Source organism: Chiloscyllium punctatum, chromosome 4 (genome assembly GCF_047496795.1).
Source record: "Chiloscyllium punctatum isolate Juve2018m chromosome 4, sChiPun1.3, whole genome shotgun sequence".
Classification (NCBI taxonomy): domain Eukaryota; kingdom Metazoa; phylum Chordata; class Chondrichthyes; order Orectolobiformes; family Hemiscylliidae; genus Chiloscyllium; species Chiloscyllium punctatum.
In genome coordinates, this window is record NC_092742.1 from 97,473,826 (window position 1) to 97,495,685 (window position 21,860).

General features: G+C 45.6%; 1 protein-coding gene across 2 annotated transcripts in view; it reads right to left on the reverse strand.

Annotated features, from left to right (window-relative positions):
* LOC140476557 (calpain-3-like) overlaps positions 1–21,860 on the reverse strand; it is a 109,072-nt gene that overhangs the window by 67,629 nt on the left and 19,583 nt on the right. For both annotated transcript variants that reach the window (XM_072569342.1, XM_072569341.1), the window contains one exon: positions 20,887–20,956. In XM_072569342.1, the coding sequence (XP_072425443.1) occupies positions 20,887–20,956 (70 nt within the window). The remainder of the gene's footprint in view (positions 1–20,886; positions 20,957–21,860) is intronic.

A 21,860-nucleotide genomic window follows, 5' to 3' on the forward strand; every position in this document is an offset into this window, starting at 1 on the left:
GTGCTGAGGGAGGATATTCCTAGAAATACATCCAGGGAAGTTATTTGGGTGAAACTGAGAAATAAGAAAGGTATGAAACCTTATTGGGATTGTATTATACACCCCCTAATAGTCAGAGGGAAATTGAGAAACAAATTTGCAAAGAGATCTCAGCTATCTGTAAGAATAATAAGGTGGTTATGATAGGGGATTTTAACTTTCCAAACATAGACTGGGACTGCCATATTGTTAAGGGTTTAGATGGAGAGAAATTTGTCAAGTGTGTACATGACACTTTTCTGATTCAGTATGTCAATGTACCTACTGGAGAAGGTGCAAAACTTGACCTACTCTTGAGAAATAAGGCAGGGCAGGTGACTGAGGTGTCAATGGGGGAGCACTTTAATTCTATTAGAGACCATAATTCTATTAGATTTAAAATAATAGAACATAGAACATAGAAGAATACAGCGCAGTACAGGCCCTTCGGCCCTCGATGTTGCGCCGATCAAAGCCCACCTAACCTACACTAACCCACTATCCTCCATATACCTATCCAATGCCCGCTTAAATACCCATAAAGAGGGAGAGTCCACTACTGCTACTGGCAGGGCATTCCATGAACTTACGACTCGCTGAGTGAAGAACCTACCCCTAACATCAGTCCTATGTCTACCCCCCCTTAATTTAAAGCTATGCCCCCTTGTAATAGCTGACTCCATACGTGGGAAAAGGTTCTCACTGTCAACCCTATCTAACCCCCTAATCATCTTGTACACCTCTATCAAGTCACCCCTAAACCTTCTTTTCTCCAATGAAAACAACCCCAAGTGCCTCAGCCTTTTCTCATAGGATCTTCCTACCATACCAGGCAACATCCTGGTAAACTTCCTCTGCACCCGTTCCAGTGCCTCCACATCCTTCCTATAGTATGGCGACCAAAACTGCACACAATATTCCAGATGCGGCTGCACCAGAGTATGGATGGAAAAGGATAGATCAGATCTAAAAGTTGAAGTTTTAAATTGGAGAAAGGCCAATTTTGATGATATTAGGCAAGAACTTTCAAAAGTTGATTGGGGACAGATGTTCACAGGTAAAGGGACGGCTGAAAAATGGGAAGCCTTCAGAAGTGAGGTAACGAGAATCCAGAGAAAGTATATTCCTGTCAGGGTGAAAGGAAAGGCTGGTAGGTATAGGGAATGCTGGATGACTAAAGATATTGAGGGTTTGGTTAAGAAAAAGAAGGAAGCATATGTAAGGTATGGACAGGATAGATTGAGTGAATCCTTAGAAGAGTATAAAGGAAGTAGGAGTATACTTAAGAGGGAAACCAGGAGGGCAAAAAGGGGACACAAGATAGCTTTGGCAAATAGAATTAAGGAGAATCCAAAGAGTTTTTACAAATACATTAAAGGACAAAAGGGTAACAAGGGAGAGAATAGGGCCCCTCAAAGATCAGCAAGGTGGCCTTTGTGTGGAGCAGCAGAAAATTTGGGAGACACTAAATGAGTATTTTGCATGAGTATTTATTGTGGAAAAGGATATTGAAGATATAAACTGTCATGAAATAGATGTGACATCTTGAAAAATGTCCATATTACAGAGGACGAAGTGCTGGATGTCTTGAAACGGGTAAAGGTGGATAAATCCCCTGTACCTGATCAGGTGTATCCTAGAATTCTGTGGGAAGCTAGAGAAGTGATTGCTGGGCCTCTTGCTGAGATATTTGTATCATCGATAGTCACAGGTGAGGTCCCGGAAGACTGGAGGTTGGCAAACGTGATGCCACTGTTTAAGAAGGGTGGTAAGGACAAGCCAGGGACCTAAAGACCAGTGAGCCTGACGTCGGTGGTGGGCAAGTTGTTGGAGGGAAACCTGAGGGACAGGATGTACATGTATTTGGAAAGGCAAGGACTGATTAGGAATAGTCAACATGGCTTTGTGCAAGGGAAATCATGTCTCACAAACTTGATTGAGTTTTTTTGAGGAAGTAACAAAGAGGATTGATGAGAGTAGAGCAGTAGATGTAATCTATATGGACTTCAGAAAAGCACTCAACAAGGTTCCCCATGGGAGACTGATTAGCAAGGTTAGATCTCATGGAATACAGCGAGAACTAGCCATTTGGATACAGAACTGGCTCAAAGGTAGAAGACAGAGGGTGGTGGTGGAGGGTTGGTTTTCAGACTGGAGGCCTGTGACCAGTGGAGTGCCACAAGTATGGGTGCTGGGCCCTCTCCTTTTTGTAATTTATATAAATGATTTGGGTGTGAGCATAAGAGGTACAGTTAGTAAGTTTGCAGATGACACCAAAATTGGAGTGTAGTGGACAGCGAAGAAAGCTGAAAATGTGTTGCTAGAAAAGTGCAGCAGGTCAGGCAGCATCCAAGGAGCAGGAGAATCGACATTTCGGGCATGAGCCCTTCTTCAGGAATGAGAAAGGTGTGTCCAGCAGGCTAAGATAAAAGGTAGGGACAGGGACTTGGGGGAGGGGCGTTGGAAATGCGATAGGTGGAAGGAGGTCAAGGTGAGGGTGATAGGCCGGAGTGGGGGTGGGGGCGGAGAGGTCAGGAAGAAGATTGCAGGTTAGGAATGCGGTGCTGAGTTCGAGGGATTTGACTGAGACAAGGTGGGGGGAGGGGAAATGAGGAAACTGGAGAAATCCGAGTTCATCCCTTGTGGTTGGAAGGTTCCTAGGCGGAAGATGAGGCGCTCTTCCTCCAATCGTCGTGTTGCTATGGTCTGGCGATGGAGGAGTCCAAGGACCTGCATGTCCTTGGTGGAGTGGGAGGGGGGGTTGAAGTGTTGAGCCACGGGGTGGTTGGGTTGGTTAGTCCAGGTGTCCCAGAGGTGTTCTCTGAAACGTTCCACAAGTAGGCGGCCAGTCTCCCCAATATAGAGGCGGCCATATCGGGTGCAGCGGATGCAGTAAATGATGTGTGTGCAGGTGCAGGTGAATTTGTGGCAGATATGGAAGGATCCCTTGGGGCCTTGGACGGAAGTAAGGGGGGAGGTGTGGGCGCAAGTTTTGCTTTTCTTGCGGTTGCAGGGGAAGGTGCCGGGAGGGGAGGTTCGGTTGGTGGGGGGTGTGGACCTGACGAGGGAGTCATGGAGGGAGTGGTCTTTTCAGAACGCTGATAGGGGAGGGGAGGGAAATATATCCCTGGTGGTGGGGTCCGTTTGGAGGTGGTGGAAATGACGACGGATGATACGATATATATGAAGGTTTGTTGGGTGGTAGGTGAGGGCCAGTGGAGTTCTGTCCTGGTGGCAATTGGAGGGGCGTGGCTCAAGGGCGGAGGAGCGGGAAGTGGAGGAGAAGCGGTGGAGGGCATCATCAATCACGTCTGGAGGGAAATTGGGGTCTTTGAAGAAGGAGGCCATCTGGGTTGTACGGTATTGGAACTGATCCTCCTGGGAGCAGATGAAGCAGAGACGAAGGAATTAGGAATATGGGATGGCATTTTTACAGGGGGCAGGGTGGGAGGAGGTGTAGTCTAGGTAGCTGTGGGAGTCGGTCGGTTAATTGTAAATGTCCGTGTTGATTCGGTCGCCCGAGATAGAAATGGAAAGGTCTAGGAAGGGGAGGGAGGAGTCTGAGACAGTCCAGGTGAGTTTGAGGTCAGGGTGGAAGGTGTTGGTAAAGTGGATGAACTGTTCAACCTCCTCGTGGGAGCACGAGGCAGCGGCGATACAGTCATCGATGTAGTGGAGGAAAAGGTGGGGGGTGGTTGCCAGTGTAGCTGCGGAAGATGGACTGTTCCACATATCCTACGAAGAGGCAGGCATAGCTGGGCCCATGCGGGTGCCCATGGCTACTCGTTTGGTTTGGAGGAAGTGGGACGATTGGAAAGAGAAGTTGTTCAGGGTGAGGACCAGTTCAGTCAGTCGAAGGAGGGTGTCAGTGGAAGGGTACTGGTTGGTACGGCGGGAAAGGAAGAAGCGGAGGGCTTTGAGTCCTTCGTGATGGGGGATGGAGGTGTACAGGGACTGGATAACCATGGTGAAGATAAGGCGTTGGGGACCGGGGAAACGAAAATCATGGAGGAGGTGGAGGGCGTGGGTGGTGTCCCGAATGTAGGTGGGGTGTTCTTGGACTAAGGGGGACAGGACCATGTCGAGATATGCAGAGATGGGTTCGGTGGGGCAGGAGCAGGCTGAGACAGTGGGTTGGCCGGGGCAGTCAGGTTTGTGGATTTTGGGCAGAAGGTAGAAATGGGTGGTGAGGGGTTGTGGGACTATGAGGTTGGAGGCGGTGGATGGGAGATCCCCTGAGGTGATGAGGTTATGGATGGTCTGGGAGATGATGGTTTGGTGGTGGGAGGTGGGGTCATGGTCAAGGGGGCAGTAGGAGTTGTTGTCCGCGAGCTGCCGTTTAGCCTCAACGGTGTAAAGGTCGGTACGCCAAACTACTACCACGCCTCCCTTGTCTGTTGGTTTGATAGTGAGGTTGGGGTTGGAACGGAGGGAGTGGAGGGCTGCACGTTTCGAGGGTGAGAGGTTGGAGTGGGTGAGAGGGGTGGAGAGGTTGAGGCAGTTAATGTCGCGGCGGCAGTTGGCTATGAAGAGATCGAGGGCGGGTAAGAGGCCAGCACAGGGTGTCCAGATGGATGGGGTGTGTTGGAGGCGGGAGAAGGGGTCATCAGAGGGTGGGCGAGAATCCTGGCTGAAGAAGTAGGTGCGGAGGCAAAGGTAGCGGAAGAATTGTTTGACGTCTCGCCGTGTGTTTTCTCGTTAATCTGAGAGCGTAGGGGAATGAAGGGGAATGTACCTGTAGGATATGTGGAATAGTCCATCTTTCGCAGCTACACTGGCACCACCCCCACCTTTTCCTCCACTACATCGATGACTGTATCGTCACTGCCTCGTGCTCCCACGAGGAGGTTTAACAGTTCGTCCACTTTACCAACGCCTTCCACCCCGACCTCAAATTCACCTGGACTGTCTCAGACTCCTCCCTCTCCTTCCTAGACCTTTCCATTTCTATCTCAGACGACCGAATCAACACGGACATTTACTATAAACCGACCGACTCCCACAGCTACCTAGACTACACCTCCTCCCACCCAGCCCCCTGCAAAAACGCCATCCCATCTTCCCAATTCCTTCGTCTCCGCCGCATCTGATCCCAGGAGGACCAGTTCCAACACCGTACAACCCAAATGGCCTCCTTTTTCAAAGACCGCAATTTCCCCCCAGACGTGATTGACGATGCCCTCCACCTCTTCTACTTCCTGCTCCTCCGCCCTTGAGCCACGCCCCTCCAATCGCCACCAGGACAGAACCCCACTGGTCCTCACCTACCACCCGACAAACCTCCATATACATCGGATCATCCGTCGTCATTTCCACCACCGGCAAACGGACCCCATCACCAGGGATATATTCCCCTCCCCTCCCTTATCAGCGTTCCGAAAAGACCATTCCCTCCGTGACTCCCTCGTCAGGTCCACACCCCCCCACCAACCCAACCTCCACTCCCGGCACCTTCCCCTGCAACCTCAAGAAATGCAAAACCTGCGCCCACACCTCCCTCCTTACTTCTCTCCAAGGCCCCAAGGGATCCTTCCATATCCATCACAAATTCACCTGCACCTCCACACACATCATCTATTGCATCCGCTGTACCCGATGTGGCCTCCTCTATATTGGGGAGTCAGGCCGCCTACTTGAAGAACGTTTCAGAGAACACCTCTGGGACACCTGGACCAACCAACCCAACCACCCCGTGGCTCAACACTTCAACTCCCCCTCCCACTCCACCAAGGACATGCAGGTCCTTGGACTCCTCCATTGCCAGACCATGGCAACACGACGATTGGAGGAAGAGCGCCTCATTTTCCGCCTAGGAACCTTCCAACCACAAGGGATGAACTCGGATTTCTCCAGTTTCCTCATTTCCCCTCCCCCCACCTTGTCTCAGTCAAATCCCTCGAACTCAGCACCGCATTCCTAACCTGCAATCTTCTTCCTGACCTCTCCGCCCCCGCCCCCACCCCCACTCCGGCCTATCACCCTCACCTTAACCTCCTTCCACCCATCGCATTTCCAACGCCCCTCCCCCAAGTCCCTCCTCCCTACCTTTTATCTTAGCCTGCTGGACACACTTTCCTCATACCTGAAGAAGGGCTCATGCCCGAAACGTCGATTCTCCTGTTCCTTGGATGCTGCCTGACCTGCTGCGCTTTTCCAGCAACACATTTTCAGCTCTGGTCTCCAGCATCTGCAATCCTCACTTTTCCCAGCGAAGAAAGTTACCTCAGATTACAAAAGGATCTTGACCAGATGGGCCAATGGGCTGAGAAGCGGCAGATGGAGTTTAATTCAGATAAATGCGAGGTGCTGCATTTTGGGAAAGCCAATCTTAGTAGGACTTATACACTTAATGGTAAGGTCTTAGGGAGTGTTGCTGAACAAAGAGATCTTGGAGTACAGGTTCAATGGTCCTTGAAAGTGGAGTCGCAGGTAGATAGGATAGTGAAGAAGGCTTTTGGTATGCTTTCCTTTATTAGTCAAGAGTATTGAGTACATGAATTGTGAGGTCATGTTGTGGCTGTACAGGACATTGGTTAGGCCACTGTTGGAATATTGCGTGCAATTCTGGTCTCCTACTTATCAGAAAAATGTTGTGAAAGTACTACCACCTGATGAAGGAACGTCGCTCCGAAAGCTAGTGTGCTTCCAATTAAGCCTGTTGGACTATAACCTGGTGTTGTGTGATTTTTAACTTTGTACACCCCAGTCCAACACCTGCATCTCCAAATTGTGAAACTTGAAAGGGTTCAGAAAAGATTTACAAGGATGTTGCCAGGGTTGGAGGATTTGAGCTATGGGGAGAGGCTGAACAGACTGGTGCTGTTTTCCCTGGAGCTGAGGGGTGACTTTATAGAGGTTTACAAAATTATGAGGGGCATGGATAGGGTAAATAGACAAAGTCTTTTCCGTGTGTTCGGGGAGTCCAGAACTAGATGGCATTGGTTTAGAGTGAGAGGGGAAAGATATAAAAGAGACCTAAAGGGCAACTTTTTCACACAGAGGGTGGTACGTGTATGAAATGAGCTGCCAGAGGATGTGGTGGAGGCTGGTACAATTACAACATTTAAAAGGCATTTGAATGGGTATATGAATAGGAAGGGTTTGGAGGGATATGGGCCAGATGTGGGAAACCTGAACTCATCAGCCTCATTTGTACTCAGTGCTTAGTTCAAACAGACCCCATGTTTTATTCAAGCAAGGACCTTATCTCAAAGTGTGGGAATTTCAGATTTTTAGAATAGATGTACATACTCATGAATGGTGCTTAAGGTAAACAAAACTATCTAAACTCCAAATTTGTTTTAAACACCTGTATTTTAACAATTGAAAATAAGTAGACTGCCCAAGTCAATGAGTTTTTTAAAAAAAATCTGTGCAAGCAGGTTCAATCGCAGTTTGTTGATATAATCCCAACTGCTCTAATTATAACTTTATTACTGCTTGATTGTCTTCCTCAATTAATGGAGAGGGGTTGTAAGTTCACAGTTTGATTGACAGCTGAAAGATGCTAAAGGATTAGCTAGCTGTCTTTGGTGTGAAATATTGATTATAAATTTTTTATTTTATAATGGCTTTAATATTTGAGTAGGTTTAAGAACATTTAATGGCCTTTTATTGAAGGTGAGCTTTTCTTTATATAGTGACTTCTGTTAATAGTTATTTAGAACTTCAGTTTACTTCATCTTTGCATGCCTCCCAAGGATACTAAATTGGCATGGGTGTAAGTGCAAAGGGTGGTGTTTAACAGCATGGATTAACACTTGTTGGCACCAAAACACAAAGGGCTAAAAGAGACCATATCGCTGGATGGAAGTTTGTTGTCATTAAATTGGAAGAGGGTTATGAGTGGGCAAAGGGAGTAGGTGAGTAGAAAGGTTTGACATGGGTTAGCATGGATGAGATGGGCAGTGGGTGGAGGTGATGGGGAGTGAGGTGTGAGATTTAAAGAATGTAATATTTAATAAAATGAAAGGTGAAGACAGGAAAGCCACTCACTGGCTTCATCAAGACATAAGCCACATGATAATAGGGTCCCAAACATTCACCGTTTAACCAAAGTAAATTCCCTATAGCTCTGAACATGTCTTGAGGAACAGTTTTAAGTTTAGCCCATTGTGTCAAAAAGTCATTAGGGCACAAAAGAAGGTCAATAAAGTGCACACCAGCTCTCTGAACAGCAATCCAATCAGATCCATTTCACAGTTCTATCCCCTCAACCCTGCAACCTTTACTCCCCCCAAGCACATATTCCAAGAATAAAATGTTCTAGTTGCGACCTAATCAGGACCTTAAAAAGGGTTCAATATAACTTTCCAGATCAATATATCCAGCTATGAAACCAAAGATCCTATTTGCTTTGCTAACAACTCTCTCAATACTTTCTGCAACGTTCAAAGATATATGCACATGAACTCCCCCTCTCCCTACCTCCCTTGTATGTCCTTCCTCACCAGTGCCTCATCCAATTGGTCTTCTGTCAATGTGCATCACCTTTTAGACTTCTCTTTATAAAATTCTATTACCATTTGACTGTCAATTCTGCTAACCTACCTGTTCTATTGCAGTTGACTGGTGTCATCCTCATGATCTGAAACACCTTCAAATTTGGCATCATTACCAAACTGCATCATTTCACTCCATATTCCAGTATCCAACTCACTTATATGTATATTTTGAACAAGCTGTGTTCCCAGCACTAACGTTTGGAGAGCACTATTATCCAATTTTCTAGTCTGAAAAACTACGACAGAAGTTTTAGTCTCCATTCACATTTGAAAATATTCGTTTGAATGTTTGTTCCTGTTACATTTTCACACCAATGAATTTGATCCTGATGTTTTAAACTTAAATTCAGCACACAGTAGTCTGATCGGATAATTGTCTAAAATGTCAATCCGCTAGGCAGACTTGGTTTACTGGCAGCGATGTCTGATGGGTGATGCTTGTTGAGTTAAAGGAATTGCGTCAAAATACAGAATAATACTGAAGCCAACCCCCTTTTGCTTCTGAAGTACTGACAACTGGGCTCTTTCACTTAATGAATTTCATTGCCATTTCTATGCCCAACTCTCCAATCCATCTATATTCTGCTGCACTCTCTGATAGTCCCGTTCACTATTTGCTACTCCACCAATCTTAGTGTCTTCTGCAAACTTGCTAATCAGACCACCTATACCTTCCTCCAGATCATTTATGTGTATTACAAGCAACAGTGCTCCCAACACAGATCCCTGTTGAACACCACTGGTCACAGTTCTCCATCTTGAGAAACTCTCTTCCACTACTACTCTCTGTTTCCTGTTGCCCAGCCAGTTCTCTATCCATCTAGTTAGTACACCCTGGACCCCATGCAACTTCACTTTCTCCATCAGCCTACCATGGGGAACCTTATCAAATGCCTTACTGAAGTCCATGTATCTGATATCTACCCTTCCCTCATCAATCAACTTCATCACTTCTTCAAAGAATTATATTAAATTGGTAAGACATGACCTTCCCTGCACAAAACCATGTTGCCTATCACTGCTAAGCCCATTTTCTTCCAAATGTAAATAGATCATATTTCCCGTATCTTCCCCAGCAGCTTCCCTATCACTGACATCAGACTCACTGGTATATAATTACCTGGATTATTCCTGCTACCCTTCTTAAACAAGGGGACAACATTAGCAATTCCCCAGTCCTCCAGCACCTCATCTGTGTTCAAGGATGCTGCAGAGATATCTGTTAAGGCCTCAGCTATTTCCCCTCTCTCCTCAATTACCTGGCATAGATCTCATCAGGACCTGGGGACCTGTCCAACCTAATGCCTTTTAGAATATCCAACAATTTCTCGCTCCATATGCCGACTTGACCTAGAGTATTCAAACATCTATCCCTAACCTCAGCATCCGTCATGTCCGTCTCCTCGGTGAACACCGATGCAAAGTACTCATTAACAATCTCACCCATTTTCTCTGATACCATGCATAACTTTCCTCCTTCGTCCTTGAGTGAGCCAACCCTTTCTCTAGTTACCCAAGTGCTCGTTACATATGAATAAAAGGCTTTGAGATTTTCCTTAACCCTGTTTGCTAAAGATACTTTATGACCCCCTTTAGCCCTCTTAATTCAAACAATAAACAAACCCAAGGCATTTCTTAATTATGTAAGACTATATTTACATACATTTGAGCACCGGGATAATCTGATAACTGAACGGACCCTCATTGTATTTCACTAGAAAGAGCTTAGATGATGATCTCTCTCCACTACGCCTTTTGGCAGCTGCCCCAAGCTTTAGTGTGACCCTTAGCACGTTGTCCTGGACCTTGGAATGTGCCAGTCTGCAACACTCGGTCGAAGTCAACTCCTTGCTCTGGAAGACCAACAAGTTTCAGGCCGACCAAAGAGCATCTTTTATCAAGTTGATGGTCCTTCAGGCGCAGTCAATATTTGTCTCAATCTGTGTCCTAGGGAAGCAGATCAGGCTCATACTGGCTCTCTGTCAAGTGGATTAAATTCAGTTCTTGATTTAGTAAATCCCAGAGGGATGTGTGCCAGCATTTCACATTGTTTTTTGATGTGGACAAGTGCAACAACCAGTTGGCCCAGTACAGTATTGAACAATTGATTAATCTGATTCATTTGTATTGACTAGTCAAAAGGGAGGGCTCCCTTATTCCCTCAAAAAATGTAGAGGGACAGAATGCCTTCAAGGGCTGTCCTGATTACACTTAGTGTTGGAAATCCTACTCCAGATCTTTAAAGTATCTTCAGTTAAATATTCCAGCCCTCTACCAATGCTGTTTTGCTCTAATTATCCACCTTGTTTCTGAAATTAATGCAGAAACTTGAGAAAAAGCATGAGCAAGCCTGTTTAGCAGATCACATGTGAAAATTCACACCCCTATATATCTCCCAGTCTTTTCCCTTTCCTATTCCTCTCCTGCAGGCACTCATTTGCATTACAGTATGTGACCCACAGGTTAAACCACCACCAGCCATGGTCTGGCAGGACTATGACAACTTTTCCTTTACCTATAGTAAAGCTCTCCCAGAAACCTTGCCCATGATGCCTTGTGTAAACGCTGGCTGGTTATGTGACTGAGGCAAAAGAGTCAAGCACAATCAGTTTAACCCATTGTCACAGCTTATCAAATGTGGAAACCCTGGCTGCTCCTTCATTCTCAAATCCAAAAGCATCCAGATTAACTGTATCTATCCTCCTACCCCATTTATGACCACCTAAATTGAACCAGGACTTTCCTGTTCTGTATGTTTCAGTGCCAATTCATAATTATTCCCCTACTTGGTCAGTAGAACACACACAAATTATTTACAATTAAATTGTTATTGAACTAGCAATCCAGAGGTCTGAATCAATGCTCTGAAGTTATGAGTTCAAACCCACATTCAATTCATTAATCTGGAATAAAATGTTAGCCTCATTAATACTGACATGGAACAACTGGATTGTCATTAAAATCCCAGCTGGTTAACTAATGTCCTTCAGGGAGGAAATCTGCTGTTCTTCCATAGTGTGGCATATGTGTGACTCCAGATGTGGTTAACATTAACTTCTCTCTGAAATGGTCCAGCCAGTTATAAAGGGTAATTAGAAATGGACAATAAATGCTGGCCTATATAAAATTCATAAACCAAAAAAAAACTCTCTCACATTGCCTTAAATCTCTTCCACAGGCACTGACTCTTATTGGGGTCTGATTCTGTGGGTACCTGCCACTGACCTTACCAACATGGTTTCAAATTCCTGGTTTCCATAGCCCCTAGTGAAATTTAAGATTGATTAATGAATAAATATGGAGTTGATCATGAAATTATTATCAACTGTCTCAAAAACCCATCTGGTTCTCTAACATCCTTTCGGGAAGGCAGTACGTTGTCCTTACCCGATCTGGCCTATATGTGACGTCTGAACCACAGTAATGTGATTACGCTTAACTGCACTCCGACAGGTCATTCAGTTCAACGGTGATTTGGGATGGGTAGTATAAACAATCAGCACAAGCCTGAACATTTTCCAGGTTTTTCCTAGTCCCTACTCTTCAGCTAATTCAGGCTACTTTCAATTATCAACAAGTGACAGTGCTGAAAACCAAAAATATTCATTAACAAGCTGCTCACCAATGTACAGCTGGGGTTTGAAGAATCGGCTCAAAACTCTGTTGTAGCTTTGGTCAAAACATGAAGAATAAGAGCTGAAATTCAGAGGGGAGGTGATAGTGACTGGTGTTGACATCTATGACTACTTTTCCACTTCTGTTCTTGGAAGGTATACAGGCGTCACTAGTCAATGAGAGTTGTCCATGAGAAGATGACATCAAAGATCCCTTAGGAGACTGAAGTCAATAGGAAGTAAGGGGGAAACTCCCCACCCAACACAAAGGTTGTGTAGTTGATCGTGGCCAATGATTTCAGCCCAGGACATCACTGCAGGAGTTCCTCAGAGTCATATTTGAGGGAGAATCCCCTTCACCTACTTCATTAATGACCTTCCCTCCAATATTTGGTCTGAACTGAGATGTTTGCTGGTGACTACAGAATGTTCAGTCCCAACCACAACTCCTCAGATACTGAACCTGTCTGTGACTGCAGGCAGCAACACCTGAACAACATTCAGGCTTGGGCTGATAAGTGACACTTCCCCATGATATCCAGTGACATTACCATCGCCGAATCCCTCACCATCAACATTCCAGGAATTACCATTAACTAGAAACTGAACTGGACCAGTCAAATAAATACTGCGGTAACAAGAGCAGGTCAGCGATCAAATTCTGTGATAATTAATTCAGTTCCTGTCTACCCAAAGCTTATCCAACATGTTCAAGGCTTGTGACCATGCAAAGAGCCAACTTGATCAGCAACCAACATTCGTTCTCTTCACCACCAATTCACAATGGCAACAGAGTATGCCATCTACTAAATGTGTTGTAGCATCTTACCAAGGCCGCTTCAACAACATCTAAACTCATGAACTCTATGACTTTGAAGAACAAGGGCAGCAGATACACAGGAACATCACTGCCTGCACGTTTCCCTTCTAACCAACACCCCATCCTGCTGAACAATACTGCTGTTCCTTTATTGACATTGGTCAAAATCCTGAAATTCCCTTCCTCACAGCACTGTGGGTGTCCCTACATTCCAAGGACTGTAGCAGCTCGAGAAGGATAATTTGGTAGTAAATGCTGCCCATGCTAGTGAAGCATATATCCCATGATTTTTTTCTGAAAAAAAAATGGATTGCAATGGTTTAGAAAGATAGCTCGCAGCCGTGTTCTCAAGGGCAATTAGAGAAGGGCAATAAATTGATCGTCCAACTAGTGATACCCCTATCATGAGAATGATTGCAAGAAAGAAATATTCTGCTGCTGATGGACAGAGCATGTTCAATCTGAACACAGAGAATCCAACTGGCAGCACATCTTATTGTTAGGACATGGTCTGCTGAAACAATAGCCTGTACAAAGGTCGGCAGCTTGCTGGGATGCAGCTCCTAATGGGCATTGTTCCAAAGCACTGACCCGCGGCTCAGCACCTATCTCACACAATGTTATTTTATGCTCGTCAGCATTCAACAGCTCTATGGATTAGTCTATGGAGAATGAAAGAACTCCTCTGCTCTTATATCACACATTAACCCTTCAAAAACTGTCCTATTTTTCTTAATTGATTCCTCCAGGATACCTTCTACAGGGGGGCTGCTGCTCAGATATCAATGGCCAGTGTTGAAGTGTGAATCTTCATCCCAGTTTTGCTTCTGTTAACACAGCATGTTAAGTAATGACCTCGAGTAGACTTTGCACAAGCAATTGCAAGCAATCTCTGCAAGATTAAAAATCACACAACACCAGGTTATAGTCCAACAGGTTTAATTGGAAGCACACTAGCTTTCGGAGCGACGTTCCTTCATCAGGTGATTGTGGAAGGCTCGATCGTAACATAGAATTTATAGCAAAAATTTGCACTGTGATGTAACTGAAATTATACATTGAAGAATTGATTGTCTGTTCAGCCTTTCATCTGTTAGAATATAGTGATAGTTTCACTTCTTTCATGTGTAAATCACAAAACCCTTTTTTTAAAAGTTGCATTCTTGGGTTAGCTGTTAACAATGGTGATAGCTAGACAATATGTTGAAGGTGTTAGCCCCCTGTGTTCTCTGTCTATGACCTGATGTTTAGGTTGATTCTAATCTAAAAAGTGAGATAACAGAGTTTTACATAAATTCATGCAGTTTTTGAGCTCAGAGTTCTACATGAATGTATGCAGTTTAAACTAGGATACTTGCATTTCCTTGAAGCAGTACTTGGGGGATATTTTACAATCATCTAAGAGGACAGACAGGGATTTGGTTTAATGTTTCAACTGAAAGACAAAATCTCCTTAAGTTATTCTCTGGATTGTCACCCTTGATTTTGTACTTAAATTTTACAGAAAAGCCTGAACCCAGAATCTCTGACTCAGAGACAAATGTGTCACCCAATGAACCCAGTTAAAAATCTAGATGAAACCTCTAATTATAGACTAATATCACTGCATCAAGTTCTAATAAGGTAAGTATTAAAACATCAGTGGAGAGAAATCACGGTTAATGTTAACTCTCATTTCGCTCCACAGATACTGCCAAACCTGCTGAGTTTTTCCAGCAATTTCTGTTTTTGTTTCTGATCAACAACATTCGCAGATCTTTCTGTTTTTATTAAGTGTTAACTTCCTGACTATTAAACCAGACAGGCTGCTGCCAGCCGCTATTCTCCACTATCTACCCTCATCATTACCTGAAATCATCCAAATAACCCATGTCATTCTGTACAACTGCGGTCACTCCTCTTCTGATTCCCCCCATGCTCACCATTCATCCTCTTGGTCCTGCATCCTCTTTCAATCTTCCTGACTCCCTGTACTTTTTGATGACTCATTCAAGGCAAGTGCTACAATTGAAATAACCCAATCTTCAAAGTTGTTCCTCTGTGAGCTGCCAGAATATATAATTTAGCTGTCATTAGTTCACTGGTTAAACTGTAATGAGGCCTGAGGTTTAACATAAAGTGGTCCCTGGCCTATCTGTGCCATTTTGGATTCGGGTAAATTTCTAAATGTGTTTTAAATGCGCATATTCCTGCAATTTCATCAACTAACTGCTGATTACACACATTTCCATGAAAAGAGGATCTCAAACTACCAGCTCCTAGTAATTTATCAAAACTAATTAGTAACCACATGTAAGTGGCTTCCAAGTGGATATCGAGAAAATAGCCTGCAAGGGGCTACTTGGAAATGTAAAAGAAGAATTGCATAATAAGACAACTAATCAGTAAGCTGATTATACCCATTCAAAACTTGATCTCAGCTACCAATATAAAGGATCATTTCATGGAAAACGTAATATATTTTATCATATGACAGTTCTTGGTCAGAAGTGGATTTTTGGAGCAAGGAACATGGGGAGAAGACCAGCAGAGCAAACTGTATCTCCATCTTCTAAGGAATCCAGAAGAAGGGGAAGAATTGTTATCACAAAGTGACAAAGTGGGAAATCATGTCTCACAACCTTGATTGAGTTTTTTGAAGAAGTAACAAAGAAGACTGATGAGCGCAGAGCAGTAGATGTGATCTATATGGACTTCAGTAAGGCATTCGACAAGGTTCCCCATGGGAGACTAATTAGCAAGGTTAGATCTCATGGAATACAGGGAGAACTAGCCATTTGGATACAGAACTGGCTCAAAGTTAGAAGACAGAGGGTAGTCGTGGAGGGTTGTTTTTCAGACTGGAGGCCTGTGACCAGTGCAGTGCCACAAGGATCGGTACTGGGCCCTCTACTTTTTGTCATTTACACAAATGATTTGGATGCGAGCAGAACGTTCAGAACATTCAAAACGTTCAGAACGTTTCAGAGAACACCTCTGGGACACCCGGACCAACCAACCCAACCACCCCGTGGCTCAACACTTCAACTCTCTCTCCCACTCCACCAAGGACATGCAGGTCCATGGACTCCTCCATCGCCAGACCATAGCTACACGACAGTTGGAGGAAGAGCGCCTCATCTTCCGCCTAGAAACCCTCCAACAACAAGGGATGAACTTAAATTTCTCCAGTTTCCTCATTTCCCCTCCCCCCACCTTGTCTCAGTCCCAACCCTCAAACTCAGCACCACCTTCCTAACTTGCAATCTTCTTCCTGACCTCTCCGCCCCACCCCCACTCTGGCCTATCACCCTCACCTTAACCTCCTTCCACCTATCGCATTTCCAACGCCCTTCCCCCAAGTCCTTCCTCCCTACCTTTTATCTTAGCCTGCTGGACACACTTTCCTCATTCCTGAAGAAGGGCTCCTGCATGAAACATCGATTCTCCTGCTCCATGGATGCTGCCTGACCTGCTGCGCTTTTCCAGCAAAACACTTTTTCAGCTCTGATCTCCAGCATCTGCAGTCCTCACTTTCTCCCAGGACATTGGTTAGGCCACTGTTGGAATATTGCGTGAATTCTGGTCTCCTTCCTATCGGAAAGATGTTGTGAAACTTAAAAGGGTTCAGAAAAGATTTACAAGGATATTGCCAGGGTTGGAGGGTCTGAGCTACACGGACAGGCTGAACAGGCTGGGGCTGTTTTCCCTAGAGCGTCGGAGGCTGAGGGGTGACCTTATAGAGGTTTACAAAATTATGAGGGTCATGGCTAGGATAAATAAATAAAGTATTTTCCCTGGGGTCAGGGAATCCAGAACTAGATGGCATAGGTTTAGGGTGAGAGGGGAAAGATATAAAAGAGACTTAAGGGGCAACTTTTTCACGCAGAAGATAGTACGTGTATGGAATGAGCTGCCAGAGGATGTGGTGGAGGCTGGTACAATTGCAACATTTAAGAGGCATTTGGATGTGTATATGATTAGGAAGGGTTTGGAGGGATATGGGCCGGTTGCTGGCAGGTGGGACTAGATTGGGTCGGCATGGACAGGTTGGACCGAAGGGTCTGTTTCCATGCTGTACATCTCTATGACTCTATGGCCACACAGTGAAAATTTAGCTTCCATCACCACGACATGAGCCAGACCTCAGTTGATTGGGCCATAGCCATGCACTCTTATGTGTAAGAACAAAAAGACCTGAAGGGACCCGAGTGGAAACAGCAGCCAAAATGATCACGTCAGCCAACAAATTGGTAAATGTCTTCCTTTTCAACTAAATCTTGTAACAAAATTTAATAATCTATAACCACCAGCTTCATTTAATTACCTGCCTTTCAGTAGCAACATATGAATAATGTGCAACTTTATCAGACATCTTACCTTTGTGATGTACAGCTAACATTGGTATCTTTGTTGTCTCTACAGAGATTCTTGGTAACATGGTGATGCTGGAGAGAGGACTTTCCATTCTGGCCATTTTGATTGTACCACATTGGCAGAAGAGATGTTTCTATCAACTGGGTATCTTTTTTTTAGCCATTACTATTCTCTTTGGTCTGCGTACTTGGCTCCCCACATGTCAAAGTCCTTCCTTTGAATTGTTTGACACACTGGATCCCTGAATAGAATGCACTGCTGTTTTGGTTTTAACCCCTTACCCGGCAAAGATGAGTTAATTCGTCTTCACCCAATTTGTCTTTTTCAGAGTGTGACAAGTAAGCTCGTCCAAAACATGTAATTTCAAAAAACAGCCACAGACGAGTTTATATGTCAATTCTTGACATTTCTGGGCCCTTCTCAGCTAGAAACGAGTATACTCGGTGACTCATACGTCTGGTAGCTGTCACTATCCCCACCCCCCAGAACCCCAAGGGGAACATTACCCCTGCTCATGACTCCACCCCCATTCCCCCCACCATCACACCACTCCAGTTACAGGTTCCGCCCCCACTCCCAGCTCTACACCCACACCAGATTCCAGCTCCCAGCCCTGCCGAGTTTTCACCATCCCCCCAGACCTCCCCCTCACTGAGGACGAACGATCAGTCCTCAGCAAAGGACTCACCTTCATCCCCCTCCGTCCACGGATCAATTAATTTAATACATGCCGTGACGTCGAACAATTCTTACGTCGCCTCCGCCTCTGAGCTTACTTTCACAATCAGGACTCCCGCCCACCTTCCGAGGACCCCTTCGCCCACCTCCAACACACTGCATCGACCTGGACACCCCGCGCTGGCCTATTACCTGCCCTCGACCTCTTCATTTCCAACTGCCGCCGGGACATTGACCGCCTCAACCTGTCTACCTCCCTCCCCCACTCCAACCTCTCACCCTCACAACGCGCAGCCCTCCAATCCCTCTGCTCCAATCCCAACCTCACCATCAAGCCAGCGGATAAAGGGGGCACAGTGGTAGTCTGGCGCACTGACCTCTACACCGCTGAAGCCAAACGTCAACTCGAGGACACCTCTTCCTACTACCCCCTCGACTATGACCCCACCCCCCATCACCAAACCATCATCTCCTAGACCATACAGAACCTCATCACCTCAGGAGATCTCCCACACACAGCTTCCAAACTCATAGTTCGGGAACCCCTCACTGCCCGGTTCTACCTCCTTCCCAAGATCCACAAGGCTGGCCACCCTGGCCGACCCATTGTCTCAGCATGCTCCTGCCCCACTGAACTCATCTCTACCTACCTCGACACTGTCCTATCCCCCCTAGTCCAGGAACTCCCCACATACGTTCGAGACACCACCCACGCCCTCCACCTCCTCCAAGACTTCCATTTCCCTAACCCTCAACGCCTCATCTTCACCATGGATATCCAATCCCTCTACACCTCCATCTGCCATGACCAGGGCCTCCAAGCCCTCCGTTTTTTCCTCTCCAGACGTCCCCAACAGTACCCTTCCACCGACACTCTCATTCGTTTGGCCGAACTGGTCCTCACCCTTAACAATTTCTCCTTTGAATCCTCCCACTTCCTCCAGACCAAAGGGGTAGCCATGGGCACACGTATGGGCCCCAGCTATGCCTGTCTCTTTGTTGGCTACGTAGGGCAGTTGATCTTCCATAATTACACCGGCACCACTCCACACCTCTTCCTCCGCTACATTGATGACTGCATTGGCGCCACCTCGTGCTCCCGCGAGGAGGTTGAGCAATTCATCAACTTCACCAACACGTTCCACCCTGACCTTAAATTTACCTGGACCATCACTAACACTTCCCTCCCCTTCCTGGACCTCTCCATCTCCATTAATGACGACCGACTTGACACTGACATTTTTTACAAAGCCACCGACTCCCACAGCTACCTGGATTACACCTCTTCCCACCCTACCTCTTGCAAAAATGCTATCCCATATTCCCAATTCCTCCGCCTCCGCCGGATCTGCTCCCAGGAGGACCGGTTCCATCACAGAACACACCAGATGGCCTCCTTCTTTAGAGACCGCAATTTCCCTTCCCACGTGGTTAAAGATGCCCTCCAACGCATCTCGTCCACATCCCGCACCTCCGCCCTCAGACCGTAACAAGGACAGAACGCCCCAGGTGCTCACCTTCCACCCTACCAACCTTCGCATATACCAAATCATCCGCCAACATTTCCGCCACCTCCAAACAGACCCCACCACCAGGGATATATTTCCCTCCCCACCCCTTTCCGCCTTCCGCAAAGACCGTTCCCTCCGTGACTACCTGCTCAGGTCCACGCCCCCCTACAACCCACCCTCCAATCCTGGCACTTTCCCCTGCCACCGCAGGAACTGTAAAACCTGCACCCACACTTCCTCCCTCACCTCTATCCAAGGCCCTAAAGGAGCCTTCCACATCCATCAAAGTTTTACTTGCACATCTACTAATATAATTTATTGTATCCGTTGCTACCGATGTGGTCTCCTCTACATTGGGGAGACTGGGCGCCTCCTAGCAGAGCGCTTTAGGGAACATCTCTGGGACACCCGCACCAATCAAACACACCACCCCGTGGCCCAACATTTCAACTCCCTCTCCCACTCTGCCGAGGACATGGAGGTCCTGGGCCTCCTTCACCGCTGCTCCCTCACCACCAGACGCCTGGAGGAAGAACGCCTCATCTTCCACCTCGGAACACTTCAACCCCAGGGCATCAATGTGGACTTCAACAGTTTCCTCATTTCCCGTTCCCCCACCTCACCCTAGTTCTAAACTTCCAGCTCAGTAACTGTCCCCATGACTTGTCCAGACTTGTCCTACCTGCCTATCTCCTTTTCCACCTATCCACTCCACCCTCTCCTCCCTGACCTATCACCTTCATCCCCTTCCCCACTCACCTGTTGTACTCTATGCTACTTTCTCCCCACCCCCACCCTCCTCTAGCTTATCTCTCCACGCTTCAGCCTCACTGCATTTATTCCCGATGAAGGGTTTTTGCCCGACACGTCGATTTCGAAGCTACCTGAACTGCTGTGCTCTTCTAGCACCACTAATCCAGAGTCTGGTAGCTGTGTCTCTTCTGCCTCAGGCATTGCAAGAAGCGTCGATGCACCGCTTTTGGGCACACACTGTCATTCGGTTTTTTCTGTTTTTTTTTTACAAATTATGCCCAGATGTCGAGATCAGAAGATGACAATGAGTATGTACCTTCTATTAGAAGCTGGATACATCAGATGAGAGTGCAAGCTTGTCTGATAAGTTATTTCCATAATCAGCATTAAAAATACTACAAAAAAAGCAATAAAAAAACTCGTCTGAAAATGAAATGTTTTCTCCAAAAAAAGTTGCTGGGGAAGGGGTTAAAGTATTCATGCAATATTCCTACATTCACTTTTCTAACCAAGTTTTTCATCTGTTTAACTTGAAACAGCAGATGAGTGGTGCTGTTAAAGATATTGTGTTTTGGTTTCATACTATCCGCTAAGTAATTTCAGGTCTTCGAAATCTTGAAGCAAGAGCTTACCCAAATCTCCTTGACAGATATCAGTTCTTGAGGCTCCGCCGATGATGAACTTTGGATTCTCACAGATTTCCTGACAAGACAAGACACGACACAATTAGCTGAGCTGGTCAACAACTGAAAATGGTTTCTTAGTTCAAATGACTGTGTGGAGTTTGCACGTTCTCCCCGTGTCTGCGTGGGTTTCCTCCGGGTGCTCCGGTTTCCTCCCACAGTCCAAAGATGTGCAGGTCAGGTGAATTTGGCCATGGTAAATTGCCCGTAGTGTTAGGTAAGGGGTAGATGTAGATGTAGGGGTATGGGTGGGTTACGCTTCGGCGGGGCGGTGTGGACTTGTTGGGCCGAAGGGCCTGTTTCCACACTGTAAGTAATCTAATCTAATCTAATCTAATCTACTTCACTCTCCACTTTGGTAAAATTTCATGCTTATTAATAACATGGCCACCAAATATATTTATTTCCTGTCATATGTTCTTTGTTTCTCACTGAGACACAAATTTAAGCATTATTGGCACTGAGATTGTTACTAAAAAATATCATGAGTTGTATCTAAAGGCATTTTTAAATACCCTAAAATCACTAGGTATATCAACATGATTGGTGTTCTTGATGAATGCAACTAACATTTGTAGAATAAACTCAGTCTGTCAGTAAGAGGACCAATATCATCAATGTCAATGATCAGTCCAATGATGTTATGACCCCTTGTAAGTAAAGATCATTGAAATGACCAAAAGGACCAGCTTTTTTGGACTCAACAGTTCACATAAAAAAATTCATCATGTCAAAAAATACATATGTCAGCCAATAGTCAATAATTTAGCAATAAGTTTAATGGACATAAATTTAAGCTAGACCCAAAACATGTTATCCATGGTTAAGAGTATGCTTGAAAAAAGTACCTGAAGGGTTAGCTGACTTAATTTCCAAGTTTATTATGGTAGAAACAGGTACCACAATTACTTTAGTTAAAATGA